Source organism: Rhododendron vialii, chromosome 8a (assembly GCF_030253575.1).
Source record: "Rhododendron vialii isolate Sample 1 chromosome 8a, ASM3025357v1".
Taxonomy (NCBI): Eukaryota; Viridiplantae; Streptophyta; class Magnoliopsida; order Ericales; family Ericaceae; genus Rhododendron; species Rhododendron vialii.
Genome location: NC_080564.1, coordinates 11,984,185 through 12,010,272, shown reverse-complemented (window position 1 = coordinate 12,010,272; position 26,088 = coordinate 11,984,185). Strand labels below are relative to the sequence as shown.

The 26,088-nt window shown below is 42.4% G+C and overlaps 2 protein-coding genes across 2 annotated transcripts; both read right to left on the bottom strand.

Annotated features, from left to right (window-relative positions):
* Nucleotides 1-397: 397 nt before the first annotated feature.
* On the bottom strand, nucleotides 398-5,150 carry LOC131336642 (B3 domain-containing transcription factor VRN1-like). Its single transcript, XM_058372550.1, has 4 exons — nucleotides 4,896-5,150; nucleotides 3,326-3,644; nucleotides 3,062-3,246; nucleotides 398-801 (listed from the first exon to the last, which is right to left on the bottom strand). The coding sequence occupies exons 1-4, from the start codon at nucleotides 4,983-4,985 to the stop codon at nucleotides 559-561; spliced, it is 837 nt and encodes a 278-aa protein (XP_058228533.1). The 5' UTR covers nucleotides 4,986-5,150; the 3' UTR covers nucleotides 398-558.
* Nucleotides 5,151-7,203: 2,053 nt separating this feature from the next.
* On the bottom strand, nucleotides 7,204-7,845 carry LOC131298555 (late embryogenesis abundant protein At1g64065-like). The gene has a single exon (XM_058324036.1). The coding sequence runs from the start codon at nucleotides 7,843-7,845 to the stop codon at nucleotides 7,204-7,206; it is 642 nt and encodes a 213-aa protein (XP_058180019.1).
* Between the last annotated feature and the right edge of the window lie 18,243 nt (nucleotides 7,846-26,088).

The following is a 26,088-nucleotide window of genomic DNA, read 5'->3' as shown; positions in this document are numbered from 1 at the left end:
ACCCATATTTCGTTAGGAGATTATGCAAAATTTAGCAGAGTCAAATATCGATAAATACTTGATCGAAAAGTCGTATTCTTAGGTTTAGAAATGGAGAGAGCAAAATTGAAATTTTTGATCAAAGTACTTATAGATAACCAATGGGACTGAATTTATGCACGGTATCCAAACAATTTTTTTTGTGAGAAATGAGTGGTTTTGATTATTGAAACAAAACATGCAATATAACTCTCTTGATTAGATTTACGAGGGTTTTTATAGGGTAACATGTAGATGTAGCATCTTCCAACAATCGCTCATCTTCCGGACCACATCGAGGGTTTTTAGAAGGGAACATGAAGGAGTATCCTCCCAAAACAAGTGACAAAAAAAATTAAAGTTTCACAAACCAAGTTACAACTAAAATAAATTAAGTTTCTATAATTTAAAACCCCCAAGAAATTGTCCTACATCCACAAAGGGTATGGAGCCAATGAGTAATTACTACTTGCGATTTTGATTACTGCTTGCGATTTTTGCTCTCATAAATAGTTCAACATCGCAACCACAAAGAATCGCTCAATTGGGACATCTGAAAACAGAAACTTTCAGTACAAAATCATTTTTCCCAATTAGTTCAAAAACACAAACATCGCCTACTTTAAGTTTGTTTTCCCTGCAAAATGTGGTCCAACCACAAATGAACCTCCATATGTGTAGGCCATATTTGATCAATTTCACTGGCCAAGATCGATTTGAAGCAACAAGTGTTACACCATGTCTATCCTTTTCCATGTACCTGTGGAAGCTTGATGGTATATTCTGCAAAAAATGAGAAGTTTGTGTCATTTGTGGATGTCATCAAGCTAGTTGCCCGTACAGTTGAGAAACATATATCAATCAAGGCAATTCAATCAACAGGTTCCTAAATCCAAATTGGACGGATTCGCGGTCCTGCTGTGAGGAAAGCACAACAGGCTCGGCTAGAGCAAAATGTCAATAAACATCCATGAAATATATGAGTTCACCACTGTGAACAACCCGTGAAGCATTTTTCATATGGACCCAAGAAACTGAAATTGCTGTCAAATTTTTTTCTGCAATCAAAACCCAACAAGGACACCATCAGTTACTTTTTCTTTTCTTGCAATCACAGCAGGACCCTCTTAGACTCTGAGTGTCTAATCAAAAACTGGCACGCCGAAATATACTGCTTGAAGACGTAAATTATTGCTCATCCAGGGAAAATTGAAGCTCTATCCATTTATGACAGACTAATAAACCAATGGCCTAATGCAAAAAAACTCAATACTACAGCTGTGTAGGTTTGGATTAGGACCGTCCCAGTGTTTTACGGGGCCCTAAGCAAAGTTTTAGAGATGGGGACTAATTTTTACCCATTCCCAAAATTAAGTTTTGCCGATCATGCTTCTGTACAGAATTCATTGTTATTCTTCTAAGGTTCTATCCTATGGAGGCAGGGCTCAATTAATTCAATCTGTGCTGTTCACTGTGCAAGAGTATTGGAGTTCCATCTTTATCATTCCAAGTAGGGTGATTAAAGATATTGAGAGCACTCTTATGGCTTTCCTTTGGTCAGGCGTTTGGCTTAAGCATACTTCTGCAAAAGTAAGTCGGCTTTAGAAGAATCAAAGAATGGAACAACGCAACAATGCTAAGACACGTTTGGGCCTTGAGTAAGAAGGCTGACACCCTTTCGATGAAGTGGGTCCATATGTATATCATCAAAGAGCAGAGTTTATGGTCCATGTAAGTCCCAAGTGGATGATGCATCATGGACAGTGAGAAAGGTTTTAGGCTTAAGAGGGTTGGGTCAGTCCATGATTCAATACGAAATTGGGAATGGCCAGAGAACCTTTTTATGGCTTGATAATTGGCACCCTTTAGGGCCTTTGCATAACTGATTTGGGAGGCAGTGGTGTATAATCTTGGTGGGTCTTTAAACTTTAAGGTGGATTACATTATCCATCAAGGTGATTGGAGATGGCCAAGGCCCAAAAATCGAGTCACCCAGTCTATTATTAGCCAAACTACTACTACTTTTCAACCTGATCGTGATAAGGAGGATAGCATTACCTGGCTTCCAGATCCCAATGGTTGTTACTCTCTGAAATCTGCATGGGAAGCTGTAAGGAAAAAGTGCTGGACAGGGTGATCTGGTATAGTAATTGTGTCCCGAGGTGAGCTTTTATCCTCTGGTTGGCAGTACAACAAAAGCCGAGCACTACAGATGATATATGTGTGTTTTGCTCTTCCAATGCCCCTTCTCTTCTGCAATTTGGCGTGCTGTTTGGACTAGCTTACCTAGGTCTGGAATTTTATGTAGACTGATGGAAGTTCTGGACTTGTTTTCTATTCATGTCAGAGGTAAGGGTTTTCAAAAGCTACTTATGCGGTGCACGTTTGCAGCAGCAGTATACTGCATATGGAGGGAAAGAAATCTCGGGTAGTTCAGAATAAAGCAACTGATCTGGACCAGGTTACTATGGTTTTGGTGAATTCTATTTGGGACTTTATGAGCTCAAGGACGGGGGGTGAAACCATCCCAAGTAAACAAGTCTTTAGTAGCCAAGTGGAGCTTGGCAGATTACATCTTCTCTTGGTAGAATAGGTTTGATTTGTTTCATATATGTTGCTTTTGTTTTGTTTCAGTACTTGGCACTAGTGCAGGAGTTTTTAGGTTGATACGGCCAAGTCTTGTATTACTGGGGTATGCTCCTTTGAGGATGTAACCTTAATTGAATTTTTTACTACCTATAAAAATAAAAATAAAAATAAAAACCATTTGTAAAAACAAATTCAAAATCAAAGAAAGAGATCGGGATTTACCAGCTAAAACCTTTTAAATTAGGCCCTTTATCAAACTAAAACTTTTTTTTTGGTTGTTTTGGACTTATATAAAGAGCATTAAAATGTGGAAGTTTACATGAGCTTTAGCCCAGGACGTAATAGTATCTTGCGTTGCTTAATTTATCAGGGCGAGCAAACCTATCATAACATCAGAGAATGTGAAAGTATATATGTTCAAGATTTATGAAAGATGTAGAATTCAAGACCTTACCATATATCCTCTATCGACGTAACTAGGGTTCATAACCACTTCGAAGAATGGAAATTTGGACACAACTTTGCTGGCTTCTTTACGAGCTCTGTTGCCCTCTTGAGTCGCCATTGAAAATCTCAGACACAGTTTTTTCTTAGCAATTTCCTCATCATTGGATCTTTGCGCCAGTCGTTTAGACTTCCCTGCATTGTTCCAAGCATATGCTTAGTGCTATTCATCCATAGGAAAAATTGACAACCTGTTATTAAGAAATTAACTTACTTCGTTCGACTGTTTGATTGTCTCGGGGATGTGTAATTTCTCTGTCAATCTCCCTACTGGGTACGCTAACCTCCTTCCGACAACCATTTTTCCCGTATATGTTGACATAAAATTCTGCATTGCCACCATAGTAGAATACCAGAAAGTCTCCGAATTCTAAGGAATTAACATGCACAAATTGCTGCCAACCTTCTTGGAAATACACATGTCCATCGACCTCTTTCAGTTCTACATGCCATGATCTTTTTTCCGGACTAGTGATTGTAGATTCGAATGGGAAAACTCCATTGATATACTTCACAAAACTTGGCGGGATTTGCTGTTGTTTTAGCAATGAATAAATATGCAGAAAGGAAAGATTGGTTATTGTTGAAAAGGGAGAAAAGGAAGAATATTGGCAGTGGCATTATGCAGCATAGCTTAGACTTGATAGGCCATGCTTACCAAAGGAAAAGAAATCTATCTAGGGAAAATTGCAGAACACTGGTAGGAAATCAAAACAATTGCCCAAAACATGGTTTCAAGTTTTAAAAAACGTCCGCTTTCATGGTAAGATGTTCAATAACAGTACCCATTCAACTCACAATCGATAGGGGTTTGGGTGTGACAGGACACAGACACAACTTTTAACAATACATGCACAAGAAATAGAACAAAGCATCAGAATAAAAAAAAAAATTGATCACAGCAAGATATGACCAAGTTTTATAAGTATGACGGGAAGGGAGGGAAAGCGAGGTGGGTGGTGGTTTGGGCATAGTCCACAATTGACTAGCACCTTAACTTTTTGGGTTTTGTTTTTATTCAAATTTTTTTTCGCATTTGTTAGCTTTGCGCCAAACTTTCGTAGATTATTATTTCGTTTCAACGGGAAAAATCGAAAAAGTAAAGATTTACGGCTTTTACCCAATTGTCTCAAGAGACTGCTAAAGTGATGACCGACTAAGCGTCTGTGAGTTATTCCATTAATTTAAACACCATGAACCCATGACCATAACCAACTTGGGCCAGCTCAATTGGCCAAACAGTACTGTGGGTGTTCTTTTCTAAGAAGGCTTTTTCTTTTCTTTTTTTCTACCTTATAATGAGCTTATTTTTTTTATTGGTTGAGTTGTTAGACTTGGTTGTCTTGTGCTCTCACAATTGATACCGTCCCGGATTTGTATCTTGTTCTTCATGTATGATGTAAGTAATCTCTTTTATCAGATTGACAAAAAAATAAAAATAAAAATAAAACCAATGACCATGACAGACTTTTTCAAAACAATTTCAGGACTTCTGGGAAAAAAAGAAAGAACAGAGGCTGAAAAATTCACTTGATTCGTTGTTAGAAGAAACATTCTAAACAATCATGTTAAAATTGAGATTTCAAGAACTTAACCGAAAACTCTATAACAACATCCAACGAACCAATCAACAATCAGTTTTGGATCATTCTGGATGTAAGAATACTCCTAAAAATTCAAAACCAGAACAGGGAGGATTGGGGTTTTACTGGTAAACGGTTTTTTTATTAAAGAAACAGAGAGAGAGAGAGAGAGAGAGAGAGAGAGAGAGAAGGTTCTTTTACCAGTCGGTGAGCGGACTGATTGGGTAAATAGACTTTGAAGAACTGGGGACAACTCTCCGAGAAATCGGGAATTTTTCGACGTTTCACCATATCCTCTGCCTCTCTCTGTTTCTCTCACCAAAACCCTAATCAGAAAAACCAGGACGCAGGGGCATTGGGCATTGGCGAGGCAGATATTCTCGACAAGCCGACCCTACGAACAGGAGTGGCTCTTAGAAGAGGAAAGAGAGGAGAGACTATTGGGAAGAAAATTGTTGTGCAGTGATTAATTTTGGTAATTTTCTATTTTTGTAGTTATTGAATGAAGAAACATATAATTCCAACTTTAATAATCCTACCCCTTGGGCTGTGCCAAGTTTTCGTTTGGATGCAAAACACATTAATGAATTTTGTAGACATGTTTCGGGTGCCACAAGAACAAATCAAATCGTTGTCATTACTTTTCAAATGATTTTTTTGAGTTTCTTAAAAAAAATTAGCTTAATCGTATATCGAAAGGAGAAATGAGCGGTTTAAATCATCCTTGTGCGACCCAAAATGACCTCCCAAAAATTCATGAATCTAAAATTAATTGTTTCTCTGTACGAATTCTAAAAAAGCCCTTGTTAATATCGAATTGAAGCGAAAAAGTCCTTGTTGATTAGGGCTGCAAACGAGCCGAACCGAGCCGAGTTTTACGGTGTTCAAGCTTTTTTTTAAGTTTTTAACGAACACGAGCTTGAGCTTGAGTTCAATAAGAACTTAACGAGTCGAGCTCGAGCCGAGCAGGCCTTGGCTTGACTCGAGCTCGAGCTTGTTCACGAGCCTTAACGAACCTACGAAAAATGTATGTATATCATCGCATAGACCTAATACAACCAAAAATATTTTGATTGTGAAGATATATATCTTTCATTTTCCTATAGAGCGGGGGTATATTGATATGTGTATGCTCTCGCTTCCCTTGGTTGACTAGAAAGTGAAAACGGAAAGAACAAATTATGAAATAACAATAAAAATCGTAAACTTAAGTATATATACCTCGGCTTGCGAGCCGACTCGAGCCAAGCTTATCCTAACTCGAGCTCAGCTCGTTTACAAAACGAGCTGAAAAAATCGGCTCAAGCTCGTTCGTTTAACTTTCTAGCCGAGCTCGAATGAGCCACTAGCGAGCCGAGCTGCGAGCCGCTCGCGAGCGGCTTGGTTCATTTGTAGCCCTATTGTTGATATTGAATGGGCTCAAAAAAATCATTAATCTGCTTCGATGCCAAACGGGGACTCAGCACAGCCCAAGAGGTATACAATTGGATTTGGGTTTTGGGCTTTTGGCCCCAAAACGATGTCGTTTCAGGAGTCAGCATTGCCTGCAATTCGTGAGGATTGACAGAGTCGCCGAATCCTCAACATTCATTTAAAGGTTGTGGATTTTAGATTTTAATTTTTATTCTATTTTTTTCAATCATTACTCTCATTTTTTTTCTCTATCTCTCTTCAATCATTCTTATTTCCAATCATTACTATATGTCTCTCTATACTCATTACTTATAAATTCAAATCCAAATTCCTAAAATGAACGGGTCAGTTTTGGTCTTTACTCATATTTTCCACTAATTTTTTTGTCTTCAACATTATGGCAAAAGCCCACATTCTTTTTCATTAAAAATGTCGTTTAGTCTATTTAGTTAGAAAAAAATATTAATTCGTTTCTCTTTCTCAAATAAGTAATTAGTAAAAAATAAGAATCTATTTTCAAGCTTAAAAATAATAGGTTTATGAAAAAAAAATTTAATTTTTTTTACAGGGTTTTATCTCGATGATATCTATCAAACAAGATCTATATTACATATTTTATTTCAATAAGCCTATTATTTTTAAGTTTGAAAATTGCAAATAAATATTTATTTTTTAAGGGGGGAAACTGGAACGGGGTCTTTAAGTTATAGATAAATAAGTGTTTTGCCCTTTTGATTAAAAACTTCAAAGCTGAGGTCAACTCATAATCAACTCGACTAAAGCTCATTTGAGATGGGTTTACTTCTTAAACAAAACAAGTTTCAACATATTTTGGAACATCGTAAAGTTTTCAAACCAAGCTTAAAAAATTAATTGCTTATGAGCTCGTTTGGCTCATTTATCCATCCTTCATACTATGTGTGATAGAAAAATCAGTATTAATCATTGGATATACAAAGTAAAGTGTAACTTTTATTTCAATGAAATAAATATAAATACAACATACACAGTAAGAGCTACATAACCAATCACAGATCGCTTAATACATCTACGAATCAAAACTCAAAAACCTGACATAAAAAATGTATTTATAATATCACTTGCACTTCACATTCTGGAGTTCTCTGGTTGATATATTGACATCCATGGTGCAATTCATATCGACGGATTTCTTCTTCTTGAAAATTAACATTAGCTCCACCTTTCCACTCAATCTGGATCTGCTGGTCAATGGCAAAGTTCCCGAATTTAAATCACTTGCCAAACTAGTATTGGTCGATATATTAGCTGATGTGAGATCCACTGCAACGTTGATTTTCTTGGTAGACAGGAAATTTGCTTTTGACTTGGGGATAACTGCACTCCCAACTTGAATATCATTGTAGTAGAAGTAAACCGTGTTGCTATCGTATTTGTACGGGCCGAAATTGGTGTTCTTGACCCCGAATTGAGCGTTCACATTCAAGGCGAATGAAGGGTTGGTTGGTTGAACATCAAAAGTGCCGAACGTGGCAGAGCGAACCCTGAATTTGGGAGTTTTGACTTTCATCACGGTTAGCGAAAACAACACTATGATGGCTGTTTGGAAGACGACGAAAGCTGCAATATATAGCAACAATTTCTTGCGCTTTTGGCGGCGGAGCTCTTCGGAATCGGCCATGCCCGCCTCGGCATCGCTTCGGGCGTAGCCATTGGCAGGGGCCAGGGGATACGCTTGTTGCTGCTCCTTTTCTGCCATACTAGACAAGGTGAGTATTTCTTTTGAGAGAGAGAGAGAGAGAGAGAGAGAGAGAGAGAGTGAGTTTGGTTGGTATTGGTAAATGTGTAGTTGAAGGAGATGATGGGAAAATGGAAGGAGTTTGAGAGGTATATATAGACACATATGGGAATGCCATTCTTTGAAATTGTCAATTCATTTGAAGGCTCCACACGCACATCGCCTGCTCTGTTTTTCTCTTTTCTCCGCGGGGTACTGGGGTGATGTTACGACTTTGGATAAGCGTATGGAAAATACTCCCTGTTTAGGAAAGTCCTCGTGTCAGCTTCTAGAGGAACAAAAGATGGCTTGCGACTTTTTAGCCTTTGACAATGTTAGATTGTGTTTTCATATCTGGGATCCGGGGGCTCTGCTGTGCCATGAGGCACAGTAGCGCCTACCCACACCCAAAACTATACCGTTTTGAATAAAAAAAAATTTTAAGTTATCTATTTGCAATTTTATGGAGCAAAAATGTGATTATAAGAGTTTTAGAAATAAAATTTAATTATATCTCTTTAGAATAATATAATCAGAATAAAAACATCTTTACACTGGTTCAACCTGATTGAAAATTGGATCAGTTAATTTTTTAACCATATTTTTTAATATATAAACGTTCTAAAAAAAATTAAGTGCTCAAATTTTTAATCTGTTTGAACAAGTACGAAGATTTTATTATTCTGAACATATTATTCTAAAAAAGCATAATTAACTTTTGTCTTTAAGGTTTTAATAATCGTGTTTCTGTTCCACAAGATCCTAAATAAAGAGCATATACTTAATTATGAGAGTTTTAGAGATAAAAGTTAATTATGATCCTATAAAATAATACGTTCAGAATAATAAGATCTTCGTACTTGTTCAAACGGATTAAAAATTTGAGCACTTAAATTTTTTTAGAATGTTTATATATTAAAAAATATGGTTAAAAAATTAACTGATCTAATTTTCAATCAGGTTGAACCAGTGTAAAGATGTTATTCTGATCATATTATTCTAAAGAGACATAATTAAATTTTATCTATAAAACTCTCATAATCACGTTTCTGCTCCATAGGATTGCAAATAGATAACTTAAATTTTTTTTTATTCAAAACGGCACAGTTTTGGGTATGGGTAGGCGCTACTGTGCCTCATGGCACAGCAGAGCCCCTGGATCCTCATATCTAATAAAGTCAGTTTTTTTGGCTTCTTAGTTTTCTCTATTAAAAATAACGGTTTTGCTAATCTCCGCACACACCTATAATATGCCAGTAATTTTAAACAAATTCGGATATCAATACATATTTTATAGATATTAATACATTTTTCTCGGATATTAATGCACATTTTACATATTATCCTGTACCCAAATAACATTTTACATATTATCATGTACCATTTGGGCGGAGGTTGGAATAATCCTTAAAATAAAGGCTAATAAGTAAAGTTATTTTTGCTATTGTATTCTAGAAAAATGTTGACTTTATATAGCTAACTTATTTGAATTATGTGTGTGAGTTGTGCTATCCACACAAATTTCTGTGCAAAGATTGTGCACAGATTTCAATGTGGGACCCACTACGGGTCCCACATAAACAATCCGAACTGTTCATTAAATGTAAAATATTTTTTCTAGTGTCCACGCAAAAAATCAACTCAATCCAATACATATAGAAGCTCGATCCAATCATCTAACTTTTCATTCAGATTTCAGAATAATGAAAAGTTAAATGATTGGATCGAGAGCTTATTGGTATCGGATTGAGTTAATTTTTTGGGGAGACCCTTGAAAAAATATTTTACATTTAATGAGCGGTTCAGATCATTTGTGTGGGACCTATAATGGACACCACATAATGATCTGTGCATGATATGTGTATGAAAAGTCTGTGTCAATAGACTTTCTGTATGTGTGTTTTTGTGACTAACTCGTTCTGCTAAGGTTCTTATTTTTTAAATACTTATTTTTCGCTTTAAGATACAGGTCATTCTCTCATAATATATCACCTTTAATTCAAAAAATAACTACTCCCTCCGTCCCTAAATAAGTGTCCCGCGCGCAAAACTAGACCTTACAAAAGATGCATACTTTTCATTAAAAATTTAATTTTTTTTCACAATCTAGTTCATTGCTACCTAATGATTTGTGAAAAAAATTGATTTTTTTAACGAAACAAATGCATCTTTTTGAAGGCCTATATTTGCGCGTCGGACATTTATTTAGGGACGGAGGGAATACTTATTTTAAAAATAAGTACTTAATTCCCCTTAGCAGAACCGGGTTGTCCTTTCAACTAAACTAGTAGAAGACACGTGACACATTTAAAAAGACTCTAATTAGTATATTATTGAAACACTATTTTGTTAAATTACACAATACTAATCGTTTCAAAAATTACACAATACTACTATAGATAGACAAACAAAAAATCGAAGTACATAAGACAAAAGTGAAAGTAAATCAATGAATTATAGGACTTCTGTATTTGAAGAATGCTACGTACTTATTGAGAATTGAATTTTAAACAGTGAAATACTGTTTGAAATAAGTGCGGAGATACGTATATACAAAGTACAAAACTCTTTAAAAAGGCATTTGGTATTTGAAGGTTTCGTTAGAGATGCTCATAGGGCACTGCAAACACGAAATAAGCAACCCAAGTGAACACGGACAAAGGAGATATAACCGGCATACATTGAAAATGAGAAGATCTATGATAAGACTCAGAGTTGTGATAGGGACAAAGAAAATTGGCAAAGAAAATACCCTTAAAGTGTACATGAACGGTTCAGATACACTGTGCAGTACATCTGAGCTGTTCATGTACACTTTGAGGGTATTTTTTTTGTCCATTTTCTTTGCACCTCGCATTTCTCTAAGACTCAAGTCATAAATTTTGCCTTGGAAACCAATTTTTGAAGTCAAAAGGTTACGTCCGTGTATGTTGATGAAAGAAAAAGAGAACCTTAGTATTAAAACGGGTTATGGCTCTCTTTCTTTTCTTTTCTTTCTTTTTTAATCGGCAAAAGAATGAATTTTCATTAAACTCAAAAAGGGTACTTCGAGAGGAAAAGAGGTTAATAAAAATAAAGCATCTGTGTGGCCCGTGATTCGTTGACCGGCAATCCTCCTCCGTTGGCTCATGGGTTTTCTAGTCTTCTCCCCTAGTTCTGCACAGTGAACGCACGACTAAGACCTGGACGGGGTTGCCCGGCAAGGCCCTCCGGCGAGAGGATGAGAATATGCAGAGAATCAAGTGAGAAATTAGGGTTTTGAGATAGCGTAGTGTGTACCTCCCAAAGTAATCATCCTTTAGTATTTATAGGGTCTCCCCGGCTTGGTCTCCAAGTATCGTCATGTGCCTTGCACGAGCCAGATGGTGTCATTGTGACCTCACAGAATAGATCTGATAACCGTTTTGGCGTGAGCTAGCACCTTCCATATGCACTCATCATTATCTTCTAGCATAACTGTTTCTATCACGTGAGGGGCTACGTAACCCAGCAGGTGGCCGAGCCCCGTACCTGACCGAGCCCCGTTCCTGGCCGAACCCGGTACACGACCGAGCCCGATGGGTGACATGTATGAGGAACATGCTGACAAGTGTTCTCCACTGACGGTCGCCGAGCCTGAACCACATGTGTCGCCAGAGCTCTGAATAAGAATTTTCCCCATGGATGAGTCTCGACCAGTAGCCGAGCCCCAGTTCAAACACGGTAAAGGCGACCGGTTACGTTCGGTCCGCTACAATAGCCCCTCAATCTCCGCCGTCGCCGAGCGCATGGTGGAGAATGATGTTTGAGCTTTGGCCGAACCTGCATTTTGTTGAATTGAGTCAACAGCAGAGTGGGATTTTGGCCGAGCTTCGTCTGTTTTTCAACAACCGCCACAGACAAGCCCCAACGGAAGTACGCCAGGTGTCCCCCTCTGGTTGGGTACGACAGATAGGAGGACGGATGGCACGTGTGAAGCTCTGCAAGGTTGTCCCATTATTGCCACGTGTCTAGAATTGATTGGTCATTGGTTTGGCGGTGCAGAGATGGGCGGGAATTTCGAATCCCCAAACCCTACGCCTATATAAAGGATGAAGAGAGGAGAGAGAAAGGTCACGAACTCTCTCTCTCTCTAGAACTCCATAGCCAGAGCTCCCGTTTCCTTGCCTTCGCCTTCCAGCCTCGATTCTTTGTTGATCCATTGCTGAATCTGCAAAAAATCCCCAGGTATGCATTCGATCCTTGCCTCTCTTCATTTTTTGTAACTTTATGCGTTATTTCTCTTTGGTCTTTGGCTTTCTTTGAGGCCTTTTGTTCTGTGTGAACAGTACGTTGCTGGGGATGAACCGTCTGTTCATCTTCAGCTTCAACCTGTTCTTCCGAGCCCGAGTTTCAATGCTGGGGGGCTTGGTCGACGATGGTGTCTGCCGAGCCCGATGGCTTCGTTTACTTATGTTTTCCCGAGCTTGAGTCTTGGTGGGATATGGGGTGGGCCTAGTAGGTTAGCCGAGAGAAGTGAGATCCTTGCCATCTGGCCAACGACGAGGTTCTTCATCATTCTTTCATTTGTTTGGTTAGGTCTGGCTCACCCAATCATTGTCATTTCTTCCGACTCTGAAAGCTCGGGAAACAGCTCCGGACACTTAGTCATCCGAGAGTATTTGGATAGGAGCAGGGGCCGACGCCAGATCTCTTCAATTGCCTCGAACATGTCATCCGACACTGGTGACTCAAACGCTGAACGCGTCTATGAGTACGATGGGGATGGGTTCAACACCGACCCAGAAATTTCGTTTACGTCGTCAACGCATTCTGAGGCCGAGCCCCGGCTTGGGGCTGAGGCCGAGTCAAGATTTAATTCACAAGCCGAAGCCACTTCCTTAATAAGATCTAGTGAAGGTGAAGTGCCTTCAAAGGATAGAGAGGTCGCCGACTTGTACGAGAGGGGTCAGGTTTGTCCCTATGCCCATTTCTTCAGCGGAGAACCCGGTGAGTATGAGAGATTCTGCCGAGACTATAATATCCCTAACGACGTTGTCATCAGCCAGGTTGCCAGCAACCGTATTCGGGATAAAAGGGAACACCATCCCGAGCATACTACGGTCCCTCTGATGGCAATCTGCGAGGCTGGACTTCGGTTTCCACTCCATCCATTTCTGAGGGAGCTTTTGGCTCGGTTCAGCCTAGTCCCCCTCTACTTTGCGATCAATAGCTGTAGGATCGTAATGACGGTGATTGCACTGAAAGAGCTCCATAACCTTGAGTTTACCGTGGCCGACCTCTTTCATACGTACATAATGTCTAGGCATGGCCAAACCGAGCGTCGATACTTATCTACTCGTCGGGGCAAGACGCCCCTTGTGGATGGTCTGCCCGATACTGATAAATGGGCAAATTTTTATGTTGAAGTAAACGGCAATTATGAGTTTGACGACCAATCTAACCGTCGACATGCTGTGCCGAAGATAAAAGATTTCCGAGGTAGAGCTCCTTCTATTCGGTTCTCTGCCGAACCTTTTTGCTCTTGTATCCTCCCCCTTTTAAATAACGTTGGTTACCTTTGTTTTATTGTAGATCACCGGTCTATAACAAAAACTCAACAGTCATTGGCCATTGAAAAGCACATAGAGGTTTTGCTTTCTTAAGCTGTCAGAGACGCGCCGACACTGCTTGGTTACGACCCATCTTACAGAGGTAAACTCAAAAGGAGGGAGGAGGTTGGTGGGCGGAGCAAAAGGGGGGGAATTTCCAAGAAGGGTGGATCTTCAACGACAGAGGGACATCAGGGGAAGGGAGCGGATAAGAAGCAGAAGGAACTGAGAGTGAAATTTCCTACGTTTAGGAAGCCAGCAGAATTTTGGTTCCAAGAAAGTCAACAGTCCGAGCATTCAGGCGTTAACATTCCCCTTCAAACACTCATACCCGAGTTTGTTGGTCAAATGGGAAGAAGGAACGTCATTCGTGTCAACATCAGAGACGGCGCTGCGGTTCGGCAGAAAGAGTCAGATGTGGCCGAGCCTGCTGAGAAAAGACAAAAAATCACTCATGATTTTTTCCCAATACTAAGCCGTCGACTCCGCATCCGAGTGATAAAGATAAGACCGAATCTTCAGCCGCCCGCGGTTCGAGGGCAGTCGAGAAGTCAGTGGGTTCGGCTGGGCCGGTCGCTATTCCGGAGTTTGCTCCCTCTTACGCTCTGGCCGAAGGCAGGGTCGTTAGCGTAGAAGACTCGGTGAAAATGGAGCCGGGATTGGCCGTGGCGATGCTCCAAGGACTGGCTCTTCCGCGTGACATGCAGAAGGTTCTCGAGGATCTTCAGCCGAGCTTGGTACATGCAAGCGCTTGCCTCGTTCAGGTTTGTCCGAACATGATTATTCCCCTTTTTTACCGTACTTGTTTAAGCTCACTCTCGAATTTGTTTGTTGGTTTCGACTTTCTTATGTATATCACGTTTTGATTCTCAGGCTGGGCAAGCTTTACTCAGGGCTTCGAATAAGGCCGAGCTGGTTTCTGCAGAGAGGTCCCGTTATCGTGACGACCTCAAGACCGAACGAGATAAAGTGAAGTCTTTAAAGTCAAGCTTGAAGGTAGCTAAAGCTCGTGCGGCCGAGCTTGAAAATGAAAAGGCGGAGTTTGAGGAGAGAGTAAAGAAGGCCGAGCGTGAGCTTGGGAAGGTCCTGAGGAGGAAGAAGAGGAAGATGAAAGAAGTCGATGAGAAGGCTTATCAGGCCTGTTTTGACCGAGCCGGTGCCGAATATATTAGGGATGCTCGTAAGATGGTGAACGAGGAGGTTGAGAAGCGGGTGCCCGTTGCATATAGGAAAGGGTATAAGGATGGCGTAGCTGCGGCCGCCAGTGTTCTACAGCTGGAGTCCAGCTCGAATTTGTACAAGACTATTCCTCCAGCTGTTGTTCCCGAGCTTGTTTTGCCGTACACTGATGAGGAGTGCGCACCCCTCCCTCCTGAAGAATTTCCCGAGAGTGATGACATTGAAGATGTTTCTGGTGATGAGGGTGAGGATGGGGCCACCAGGCAGGCTGCTGGTGAGGTTAGGGAAGAAATGGTTGATGAAGACGTTGAGAAGGCGATTGGAGGTGCTAATCAGGAGCTTCTGAATGTTGATAAAAACGCCAAGGTTGGTGCTGATGCTACAGGAGCTGAAGCTGCTGAGGATGCTGCTCAAGTTTAAGTGGCTGATTTACATTCTTCTTTTGTTTTTGAACTTGTAACTTTTGCTGGGCTTGTTGACGCCGAACGATATATTTGGCAGCATCTTTCAGTTCTTTGGAATGTTTTTCCTTTCAATGAATGACTTTTGACTTCTATGTTTGCAAAGTGTCAGTTTTGCCGAACTTTGATTGATATTCCGCATGCCTTCTAATTTAAAAAGGCTTGCTTGGTTTGGATGGTAGATAGAATAGCCCCCACTTTGGTCTGGGTTCGGCCAAATATTTTGAAATACTAGCCAATGTTGGAATTGGTTTGTTTATAGTGGAAAAAATGGCTGAGCCTGGACCAAAGTATGGAGTTAAAAATAGGAGCCCTTTACGTGAGATTGGGGCTCGGCCAATGTTGCTAGCCCCTTGTCAATGTATAAAGGTCTTGAAATGTTGCATTTTTGTGGATGGTTGCTCACCGAGCCGTGAGTTTAACCGCGCATTGGCCGACCTTGCTGTCTTGCCAAGCCGAACCGAAGCCCAATTTACATAGGTGATGTGAGTCTTAGGCTTGGTGGACCATATGTCTTGATTTTTGCTTCTTTGGGTGGTTATAGTGGCCGAAGCAGGGGCGTAAAAGCCATTTGTGGCTGTGACCGAAGTCAACGTTTGGGGTTGGCGGAGTTATGCCGAGTATAGCTTTGTAGTAAGGAAGACAAGTAAAAATTTGTAGAAGACATCGATTGTCAAGCAAGATATTTTTTTTACTTGGGAAACGTGAAATACAAGTTGAATGTAAAGATGTTGGCCGAATCCAATAATAAAGAAATTGACATTATTGTGGCCGAAGCCAAATCTGTCATAAAAAAGCTTAAGAAGATAAAAAGCAGGATAGTCAGTGGCCGAACATGAGGCGCACTGCTGGGGTTTTTTCATTACATGTATGCCTTCTTTAGATTCTGTGCCTTCCAGGGGTTGGTAAGGAATTTTCCAGTCATGTCTTCTAGTATGTAAGCACCTTCACCAGCGATCTTGACAACACGAAAGGGGCCCTCCCAGTTGGGTTTGAATTTCTGCTTCTTGCTAGCTTGTACCACCTTTCGCCAAACCAAGTCGTCTGGTTTGAAGGTCTTGGTTCGAACACTTTGGTTGTAGCCTCTTGCTACTTGTTGTTGGTACTCGGCGAGCTTTAGTTGAGCGTCGTCACGCTTTTCTTCTGCCAAGATCAGTTCCTGTTCTACGGCTTCTTCATTAGTCTTTGGATCGAAGTTATCTGTTCTCAGAGTGGGGAACTTGGATTCTAGTGGGATTACCGCCTCCATGCCGAATGCCATTGAAAAGGGCGATTGGCTTGTTGAGCGCCGGGGGGTAGAACGGTAAGCCCAAAGAATGCGTGGTAGTTCCTCAGCCCATTTTCCTCTCTTGGAGTTTAACCGACGCTTGATCCCGGCGCAGAGGGTCTTGTTTGTTGCCTCGGCTTGTCCATTCCCTTGGGGGTATGCTGGAGTAGAGTTGAAGAAGAGTATCCCAAATTCGGCACAGAGGCTGGTGAGGTCTTTACCTACGAATTGGCTTCCATTGTCTGATACGATGGCGTAAGGGACTCCAAACCTTGTAACAATGTTTCGCCAGACAAATCTACGAACGTCAACCTCTGTGATTGTCACAAGAGGCTCGGCCTCTACCCATTTTGAGAAATAGTCTGTTGCGGTGATCAGGAATTTGAATCCTCTTGGAGCTGTTGGCAGTTTTTCGACAATATCAAGCCCCCATTGTGCAAAGGGCCAAGGACTGGTGATAGGGGAGAGGTTCGGGCGGGTTGCTTTAGTATGGGAGAAAAAAGTTGGCATGGTCGGCATTTGCGAACTGTGACTTCACAGTCTTTCTTCATGTTCTTCCAGAAGTATCCCTGACTCAATGCTCGTTGGCAAAGTGATCAACCGCTGGAGTGGCAGCCACAACTCCCTGAGTGAAGTTCGGCGAGAATCTCTTGAACTTGGGTTGGGTGGACCACGAGGAGATATGGGCTGGAAATAGATTTCCTGTAGAGTTGGCCGCTTTCAGAGAGCCAGTATTAAGCGGCTTTGTTCCTGATACGATAAACTTCCTTCTTGTCTGCCTGTAGAGTATCATGTTTGAGAAACACGATGATCTCGTCCATCCAGCTTGGGCCAAGTTCAACGTTGAGAACCTTTGGAGTGGCATCAAAGCTTGGATGGTCGATGTTGCCGAAGCTGATTGTCCGGAATTCGGAGGCTTTAGAAGCTGAGGCAAGGCTAGCGAGTGCGTCGGCGTGCGCGTTGTGTTCGCAGTTGATCTGTTCGATTTTGAAATTGTGGTAGTGGGTGATTAGTTCGGCTACGGTTGCCTGGTATTTTGACATCCGCGGATCCCGAGCCTCATAGTCCCCCAATACTTGGTTAACTATGAGTTGGGAGTCACAGTAAACGACAAGGTTGGAGATTTCCATCCCAATTGCAGAGCGTAAGCCAGCTAGGAGCGCTTCATATTCAGCTTCGTTATTAGTGGCGGGGAAGTCGATGCTGATAGCACTTTCGTGTAGTGTTCCACAGGGGGAGACTAGGACGACCCCGGCCCCTGCTCCGTTGCTGTTAGATGCTCCATCAACATGCAGACGCCAAATGTTCCCTTGGAAAAGGTGCCAAGGTTTCGTCGGCAACTGATGCTCGGCGGCAGTTTTTGTTGGGATGGGTGAGTTGAGAAGTTCAGTATCTTCTGGAGTAAGCTCAGCAATGAAGTCAGCAAGAACTTGTCCTTTGATTGCCGTTCGTGGTTCGAAACGAATATCAAAGTTTGCTAGCTCTACTGCCCACTTGGAGACCCTGTTAGATAGATCAACCTTTCGAAAGAGGCTCTTGAGGGGGTGTTCTGTTAAGACGACGATAGGGTGTGATTGGAAGTAGGGCAGGAGTTTCCTAGCCGCTGAAACGAGAGCAAGGGCTAACTTTTCAAGTGGTAGGTAACGAGTTTGAGCTGGAAGGAGCGTCTTGCTTGTGAAGTAGATTGGCATGTCATTGGTGCCATCCTGCTGCACAAGTGCAGAACTGGTTGCGTGGGCGGACACGGCGAGGTAGAGATATAAAGTTTTGAACTCCTTAGGTTTCACCATCAGTGGGGCCGAGTTTAAGTATTCTTTGAGTTCGGCCAAAATGGAGTCACAATCTGAAGTCCACTCGAAGCTGTGTCAGCTTTTTCCCTTCAAAGAATGGAAGAATGCGTGGCACTTGTCTGAGGATTTGCTGATGAATCGGTTTAGAGCCGCTGCCATCCCAGTAAGCCTCTGTACTTCCTTGATTGTCCTTGGTGGACACAAATCTTTAACGGCCTTTATTTGGTTAGGGTCGGCCTCAATACCTCTTCGGGTGACTAGGTATCCGAGGAATTTCCCAGCGCTCACCCCGAACGCGCATTTTTCGGGATTCAGCCGTAGCTTGTGTAGTTTGAGGATTTCGAAGACTTCTGCCAAGTCTTGCAGGTGGTTGGATTCCTTCTTGCTTTTGATGACCAGGTCATCAATGTAAGCTTCCACAATGTGGCTAATTTGTTCTTGCAACATCTTGAATATTGCTCTGTTGAATGTTGCGCCTGAATTCTTGAGCCTAAAGGGCATTACGCGGTAGCAAAAGATGCCATATGGTGTGATGAAAGCAGTTTTCTCCATGTCGTCGGGGTCCATGGCAATTTGGTGGTAGCCACGGTAGGAGTCGAGGAAGCTTAACCGAGCATGGCCTACTGTTGCGTCCATAAGTTGATCAATCTTCGGGAGTGGGAACCAATCCTTTGGACAAGCGTCGTTGAGATTGGTATAATCCACGCAAACTCTCCATTTACCATTTTTCTTTTTAACGACCACCGTGTTGGACAACCATGTTGGGTATTGTACTTCTTGGATGGCATTGGCTTCTAGCAAATGCTTGACCTCTTCGACGACGGCGTCGGCGTGTTCGGCTGCAGAACGCCGTGCCTTCTGGATGACAAGTTTAGCGTCTTTCTTGTTGTTGAGAGAGTGACTGATGAAATTGGGATCGACCCCCGGCATTTCGTTGGGGGTCCAAGCAAAAACTTCTATATTTGTCTTGAGGTATTGAAACATTTCTTTGCGGTCGGCCTCGCTGATGGAAGAGCTGATTAAGAAGAATCGAGAGCCATCCTCGTTGATTGGCATTTGGACGAGGTCCTCTTCTGCTTTGTCTTCGGCTTGCTGGCCGACGTCGTCGATCATGGTGATGTCTGGAATTTCGACCCATTGCACTTGCTTGGCTTTGGTGGAATTGTGGACGGTTGAGACGTAGCACTTTTTTGAGGCTATTTGGTCACCTCGTAAATCTTCTTGTCTCCCATTGATCCCGATGAAGCGAACGACCTGGTGGTAGGTTGAGGCGATTACTTGCATGCCATGTAGCTAGGTTCGGCCGAGAGTTGCGTTGTATGGGCTAGGTACGTTGACGACGATGAACTCGACGCTTAATGTTTTCGAGCCAACAACGACTGGTAGGAAAATTCGACCAAGTGGCCAAATGGGTGCTCCGTTGAATCCGATGAAGGGTACTTCGGCGGGTTGCAAAGCTGTTTCTGGGAGATCAATCTTTTTGAATAATTCATAGTACATGACCTCCGCCGAGCTTTCCTGATCGATCAGAACGCGCTTGACATCATGTACTCTGATTTGGACGGTTACGACGAGGGCGTCGGAGTGTGGTGTTTGCACACGTTCAAGATCTCGCTCGATAAATGTAATTGTTCATTTGGGTAACTCTTCTGGTCGTGGACATTTGGATCCAGGTCCTACCGCCAATACCTGCTTGGAAGTTGATGCGCGATTGAGGTCGGCCTGAAGATTTGATTCAAATTCCTTTGTTACGGGGCCGTGGATAATGTGTATCGTCGGTCGTGGTTCATTTGGGTTGGGGTTGCCAGCAGATGGACGGGTGGGCGTCTTGGTTTGATCGATGTACTGATCGAGATGGCCTTGTGCTACTAGACGCTCCAATAGTGCTTTGTAAGGTGCACATGCGATTGTGTAATGACCGAGCTCGTTGTGGTACGAGCACTTTTTTCGTGGGTTCTAATCTGCTTGACCAGTGTCTGTGCCCAGCTTTCCCGTTGGCCATTCGAACCAAGGTTGCCTCATGATCTCCTTCAAAAAAGACCAGATGGGTTCTTTGAAGTATGTGGTCTCAGCCACATAGTCGTGCGCTTTCGGGTGACGCTTTTTTCCTTCTTTGATGTTGTGGACAAGTTTCTTTGGCTGAGGCTGCTGCGTTGTGACTGGTGCTGGCAGCTGAGATGTTACCGTTGGGAAGCTTGTAGTTGAGTTCGTTAGCCCTTGAGCCGCACGGTCCGCGTAAAATTCTTCAAGAGTGCAGAAACGTTCCACGATGCGCATCAACTCACCCATCCCATGAGGTGGTCGAATAGCAAGTTCATCCAGAATTTTACTGTTGATTTCCAAGCCATTTTTGAAGGTTCTTGTGGCCCAATACTCATCGATTTCAGGAATTTCGTTGAACAGTTGCCAGTATCATTCGGCGTACTGACGGAGAGTTTCGGATGAGAGTTTCCGCATTTGGGACAATGACTCAGGCTCCTTGGCCGTCCTGTTGCTTGTGATGAAACGGGCGTTGAAAGCGCGTTCAAGGTCGGCTAGGTTCCGTATGGATCCGGCGGGCAATTTGTTGAACCACTGGAGTCCAAAGAAGCCGAGGCTGGATAGGAATGCTTTGCATTTGATTTCATCCTTTGTGGTGCATAGCTCAATGGTTTGACGGAAGTGAATTAGGTGGGTGTAGGCTTCGCATGTGGTAGGATCGAACTTTGTAAACTTTGGTAGGTGGAAGTTGGGTTCGGCCGTCGTGTTGATTATGTGGGGTGTGAAGGGAGAAACGCCGAGATCCTTCAGCTGCCGCTCAAAACCAGGGCGCGGTGGCTTGCCGTGCTCATCCATCTTTGTTCTCTTGGAGTCTCTGTCTGGAGACTTTTCAAGATTTCGATGCCAGAGTTTGTCTCGTAAATCTGCTGTCACCCGGTGATGTCTGTCAACCGTCTTTCCTCCATCCTTACGGGATTTGGTTTCGTTGTTCGGCTCTTCAATACGCACGCCTTTTTCGTTCCGTCGAGCCTGGTTGCTTTTGTCAAAATTTTCTGTCGGGATTTTCCCGAGTCGTTCAGATAGATGGCGTCTGGTCTCCATGGAATCTCGACTATGGTAGGAAACCGTTGTGCGAGAGAATTCTGCTCGACCAGTCGAGTATGTGCTTGTAAAAGACTCGGTATCCCTAGTGTTGGTTCGATCGTGGTGGCTCTTTGAGCGATGTGTTCCAGATGTTGTGTGCCGCTTGTAAAGTATGATCTCCTTCGCATCACCTGGATCTGGTGGGATGCCAAGGCGATCCTTAACGGAGCCGCGGTGGCCGGTTTCGTGAGGACATTCTTGTGGCGGTGGTGGGGGTGGTGTTTGCTTTCGTCGCCTCCCGCTTCTGCCTCCCGCCGATCTAAATGTAGCGGAAGCGGCGTCTCGCTGCATCTGTTGTTTCATTTGGGCAACTTCCGCTCTCAAAGCTGCCGGCTCGTTGTCCCTATCTTCGTCGCAACGTTGTAACAAGCGGATGTAGGCCGTTGTTACGTCATCCGCCACTAGGGAGAGGCTTGAACTAGGGGGAAGTGAAATGGACATGTGCCTCTCTGAAAACGGTGTAAGGATTGTGTTTCCATTGGCGTCTTTGGCCCCTGAGACGGTGACGTCTGCCAGATCTCCGCCCATGGTAATCGAAGTTGTAGTAGTTGTTTAAAGGAGGAGGGTGGGCTGAAGGAGGTTCGAGTCGTTTGGATCAGAAGTTTAGATTCACGTCGGGTTCACCAATTATGTGGCCCGTGATTCGTTGATCAGCAATCCTCCTCTGTTGGCTCGTGGGTTTTCTAGTCTTCTCCCCTAGTCCTGCACAGTGAACGCACGACTAAGACCTGGCCGGGGTTGCCCGGCAAGGCCCTCCGACGAGAGGATGAGAATATGCAGAGAATCAAGTGAGAAATTAGGATTTTGAGATAGCGTAGTGTGTGCCTCCCAAAGTAATCATCCTTTAGTATTTATAGGGTCTCCCCAGCTTGCTCTCCAAGTATCGTCATGTGCCTTGCACGAGTTAAATGGCGTCATTGTGACCTCACAGAATAGATCCGATAACCGTTTTGGCGTGAGCTGGCACCTTCCATGTGCGCTTATCATTATCTTCTAGCATAACCCTTTCTGTCACGTGAGAGGCAACGTAACCCAGCGGGTGGCCGAGCCCCGTACCTGACCGAGCCCCGTTCCTGGCCGAACCCAGTACATGGCCGAGCCCGATGGGTGACATGTATGAGGAACATGCTGACAAGTGTTCTCCACTGACGATCGCCGAGCCTGAACCACATGTGTTGCCAGAGCTCTGAATAAGAATTTTCCCCATGGATGAGTCTCGACCAGTAGCCGAGCTCCAGTTCAAACACGGTAGTGGCGACCGGTTGCGGGCGGTTGTGTTCGGTCAGCTACAATAGCCCCTCAATCTTCGCCGTCGCCGAGCGCATGGTGGAGAATGATGTTTGAGCTTTGGCCGAACCTGCATTTTGCTGAATTGAGTCAGCAGCAGAGTGGGATTTTGGCCGAGCTTCGTCTGTTTTTCAACAACCGCCACAGACAAGCCTTAACGGAAGCACGCCAGGTGTCCCCTTCTGGTTGGGTACAGCTAATAGGAGGACGGATGGCACGTGTGAAGCTCTGCAAGGCTGTCCCATTATTGCCACGTGTCTAGAATTGATTGGTCCTTGGTTCGGCGGTGTATAGATGGGCGGGAATTTCGAATCCCCAAACCCTACGCCTATATAAAGGATGGAGAGAGGAGAGAGAAAGGTCACGAACTCTCTCTCTCTCTAGAACTCCATAGCCAGAGCTCCCGTTTCCTTGCCTTCGCCTTCCAGCCTCGATTCTTCGTTGATCCATTGCTGAATCTGCAAAAAATCCCCAGGTATGCATTCGATCCTTGCTTCTCTTCATTTTTTGTAACTTTATGCGTTATTTCTCTTTGGTCTTTGGCTTTCTTTGAGGCCTTTTGTTCTGTGTGAACAGTACGTTGCTGGGGATGAACTGTCTGTTCATCTTCAGCTTCAACCTGTTCATCCGAGCCCCAATTTCAATGCTGGGGGGCTTGGCCGACGATGGTGTTTGCCGAGCCCGATGGCTTTGTTTACTTATGTTTTCCCGAGCTTGAGTCTTGGTGGGATATGGGGTGGGCCTAGTAGGTTAGCCGAGAGAAGTGAAATCCTTGCCATCTGGCCGACGACGAGGTTCTTCATCATTCTTTCCTTTGTTTTGTTAGGTCTGGCTCACCCAATCATTGTCATCTCTTCCGACTCTGAAAGCTCGGGAAACGGCTCCGGACACTTAGTCATCCGAGAGTATTTGGATAGGCGCAGGAGCCGACGCTAGATCTCTTCAATTGCCTCGAACATGTCATCCAACACTAGTGACTCAAACGCCGAACGCGTCTATGAGTACGATGGGGATGGGTTCAACACCGACCCATTCAACTCCCAATCGATAGGGGTTTGGGTGTGACAGGACCGCAGACAGACACAACTTTTAACAATATATGCACAAGAAATAGAACAAAGCATCAGAATAAAAAAAAATATAATCACATCAAGATATGACCAAGTTTTATAAGTATGACGGGAAGGGAGGGAAAGCGAGGTGTGTGGTGGTTTGGGCATAATCCACAATTGACTAGCACCTTAACTTTTTGGGTTTTGTTTTTATTCAAATTTTTTTTCGCATTTGTTAGCTTTGCGCCAAACTTTCGTGGATTATTATTTCGTTTCAACGGGAGAAATCGGAAAAGTAAAGATTTATAGCTTTTACCCAATTGTCTCAAGAGACTGCTAAAGTGATGACCGACTAAGCGTCTGTGAGTTATTCCATTAATTTAAACACCATGAACCCATGACCATAACCAACTGGGGCCAGCTCGATTGGCCAAACAGTATTGCGGGTGTTCTTTTCTAAGAAGGTTTTTTCTTTTCTTTTTTTCTACTTTATAATGAGCTTATTTTTTTATTGGTTGAGTTGTTGAACTTGGTTGTCTCGTGCTCTCACAATTGATACCGTCCCGGATTTGTATCTTGTTCTTCATGTATGATGTAAGTAATCTCTTTTATCAGATTGACAAAAAAATAAAAATAAAAACCAATGACCATGACAGACCTTTTCAAAACAATTTCAGGACTTCTGGGAAAAAAAGAAAGAACAGAGGCTGAAAAATTCACTTGATTCGTTGTTACGAAGAAACATTCTAAACAATCATGTTAAAATTGAGATTTCAAGAACTTAACCGAAAACTCTACAAGAACATCCAACCAACCAACCAACAATCAGTTTTGGATCATTCTGGATGTAAGAATACACCTAAAAATTCAAAACCAGAACAGGGAGGATTGGGGTTTTACTGGTAAAAGGGTTTTTTATTAAAGAAATAGAGAGAGAGAGAGAGAGAGAGAGAGAGAGAGAGAAGGTTCTTTTACCAGTCGGTGAGCGGACTGATTGGGTAAATAGACTTTGAAGAACTGGGGACAACTCTCCGAGAAATCGGGAATTTTTCATATCCTCTGCCTCTCTCTGTCTCTCTCACTAAAACCCTAATCAGAAAAACCAGGACGCAGGGGCATTGGGCATTGGGCATTGGCGAGGCAGATATTCTCGACAAGCCGACCCTACGAACAGGAGTGGCTGTTAGAAGAGGAAAGAGGGAGAGACTATTGGGAAGAAAATTGTTGTGCAGTGTTTAATTTTGGTAATTTTCTATTTTTGTAGTTATTGAATGAAGAAACATATAATTCCAACTTTAATAATCCTACCCCTTGGGCTGTGCCAAGTTTTCGTTTAGAAGCAAAACACATTAATGAATTTTGTGGACATGTTTCGGGTGCCACAAGAATAAATCAAATCCTTCTCATTACTTTTCAAATGATTTTTTTATGAGTTTCTTAAAAAAAATTAGCTTAATCGTATATCGAAAGGAGAAATTAGCGGTTTAAATCATCCTTGTGCGACCCAAAATGACCTCCCAAAATTCATGAATCTGAAATTAATTGTTTCTCTGTACGAATTCTAAAAAAACCCTTGTTAAGATCGAATTGAAGCGAAAAAGTCCTTGTTGATATTGAATGGCTCGAAAAAATCATTAATCTGCTTCGATGTCAAACGGGGACTCAGCACAGCCCAAGAGGTATACAGTTGGATTTGGGTTTTGGGCTTTTGGCCCCAAAATGATGTCGTTTCGGGGTCAGCATTGTCTGCAATTCTGAGGATCGGCAGAGTCGCCGAATCCTCAACGTTCATTTAAAGGTTTTGGATTTTAGATTTTAATTATTATTCTATTTTTTAATCATTACTCTCATTTTTTTTCTCTATCTCTTTTCAATTATTACTCTTATTTCTAATCATTACTATATTTCTCTCTATACTCATTACCTATAAATTCAAATCCAAATTCCCAAAATGGTCAGCTTTGGTCTTTACTCATATTTTCCACTAATTTTTTTGTCTTCAACATTATGGCAAAAGCCCACATTCTTTTTCATTAAAAATGTCGTTCAGTCTATTTAGTTAGAAAAAAATATTACTTCGTTTCTCTTTCTCAAATAAGTAATTAGTAAAAAATAAGAATCTATTTTCAAGCTTAAAAATAATAGGTTTATGGAAAAAAAAAATTAAGTTTTTTTTGCAGGGTTCTATCTCGATGATATCTATCAAAGAAGATCCATATTGCATATTTTATTTCAATAAGTCTATTATTTTTAAGCTTGAAAATTGCAAATAAGTATTTATTTTTTAAGGGGGGAAACTGGAACGGGGTCTTCAAGTTATAGATAAATAAGTGTTTTGCTCTTTTGATTAAAAACTTCAAAGCTGAGGTTGACTCATAATCAACTCGACTAAAGCTCATTTGAGATGGGTTTACTTCATAAACAGAACAAGCTTCAACATATTTTGAAACATCGTAAAGTTTTCAAACCAAGCTTAAAGAACTAACTGCTCATGAG

Bases quoted from the DNA above. Each gene is read 5' to 3' on its own strand.
- LOC131298555 (XM_058324036.1), bottom strand. From the start codon at position 7,845: ATGGCAGAAAAGGAGCAGCAACAAGCGTATCCCCTGGCCCCTGCCAAT.
- LOC131336642 (XM_058372550.1), bottom strand. From the start codon at position 4,985: ATGGTGAAACGTCGAAAAATTCCCGATTTCTCGGAGAGTTGTCCCCAG. The intron at 3,645-4,895 runs GTAAAAGAACCT...CTAAAACAACAG, and splicing joins ATCAGTCCGCTCACCGACTG to CAAATCCCGCCAAGTTTTGT. The intron at 3,247-3,325 runs GTAAGTTAATTT...GGAACAATGCAG, and splicing joins CAATCAAACAGTCGAACGAA to GGAAGTCTAAACGACTGGCG.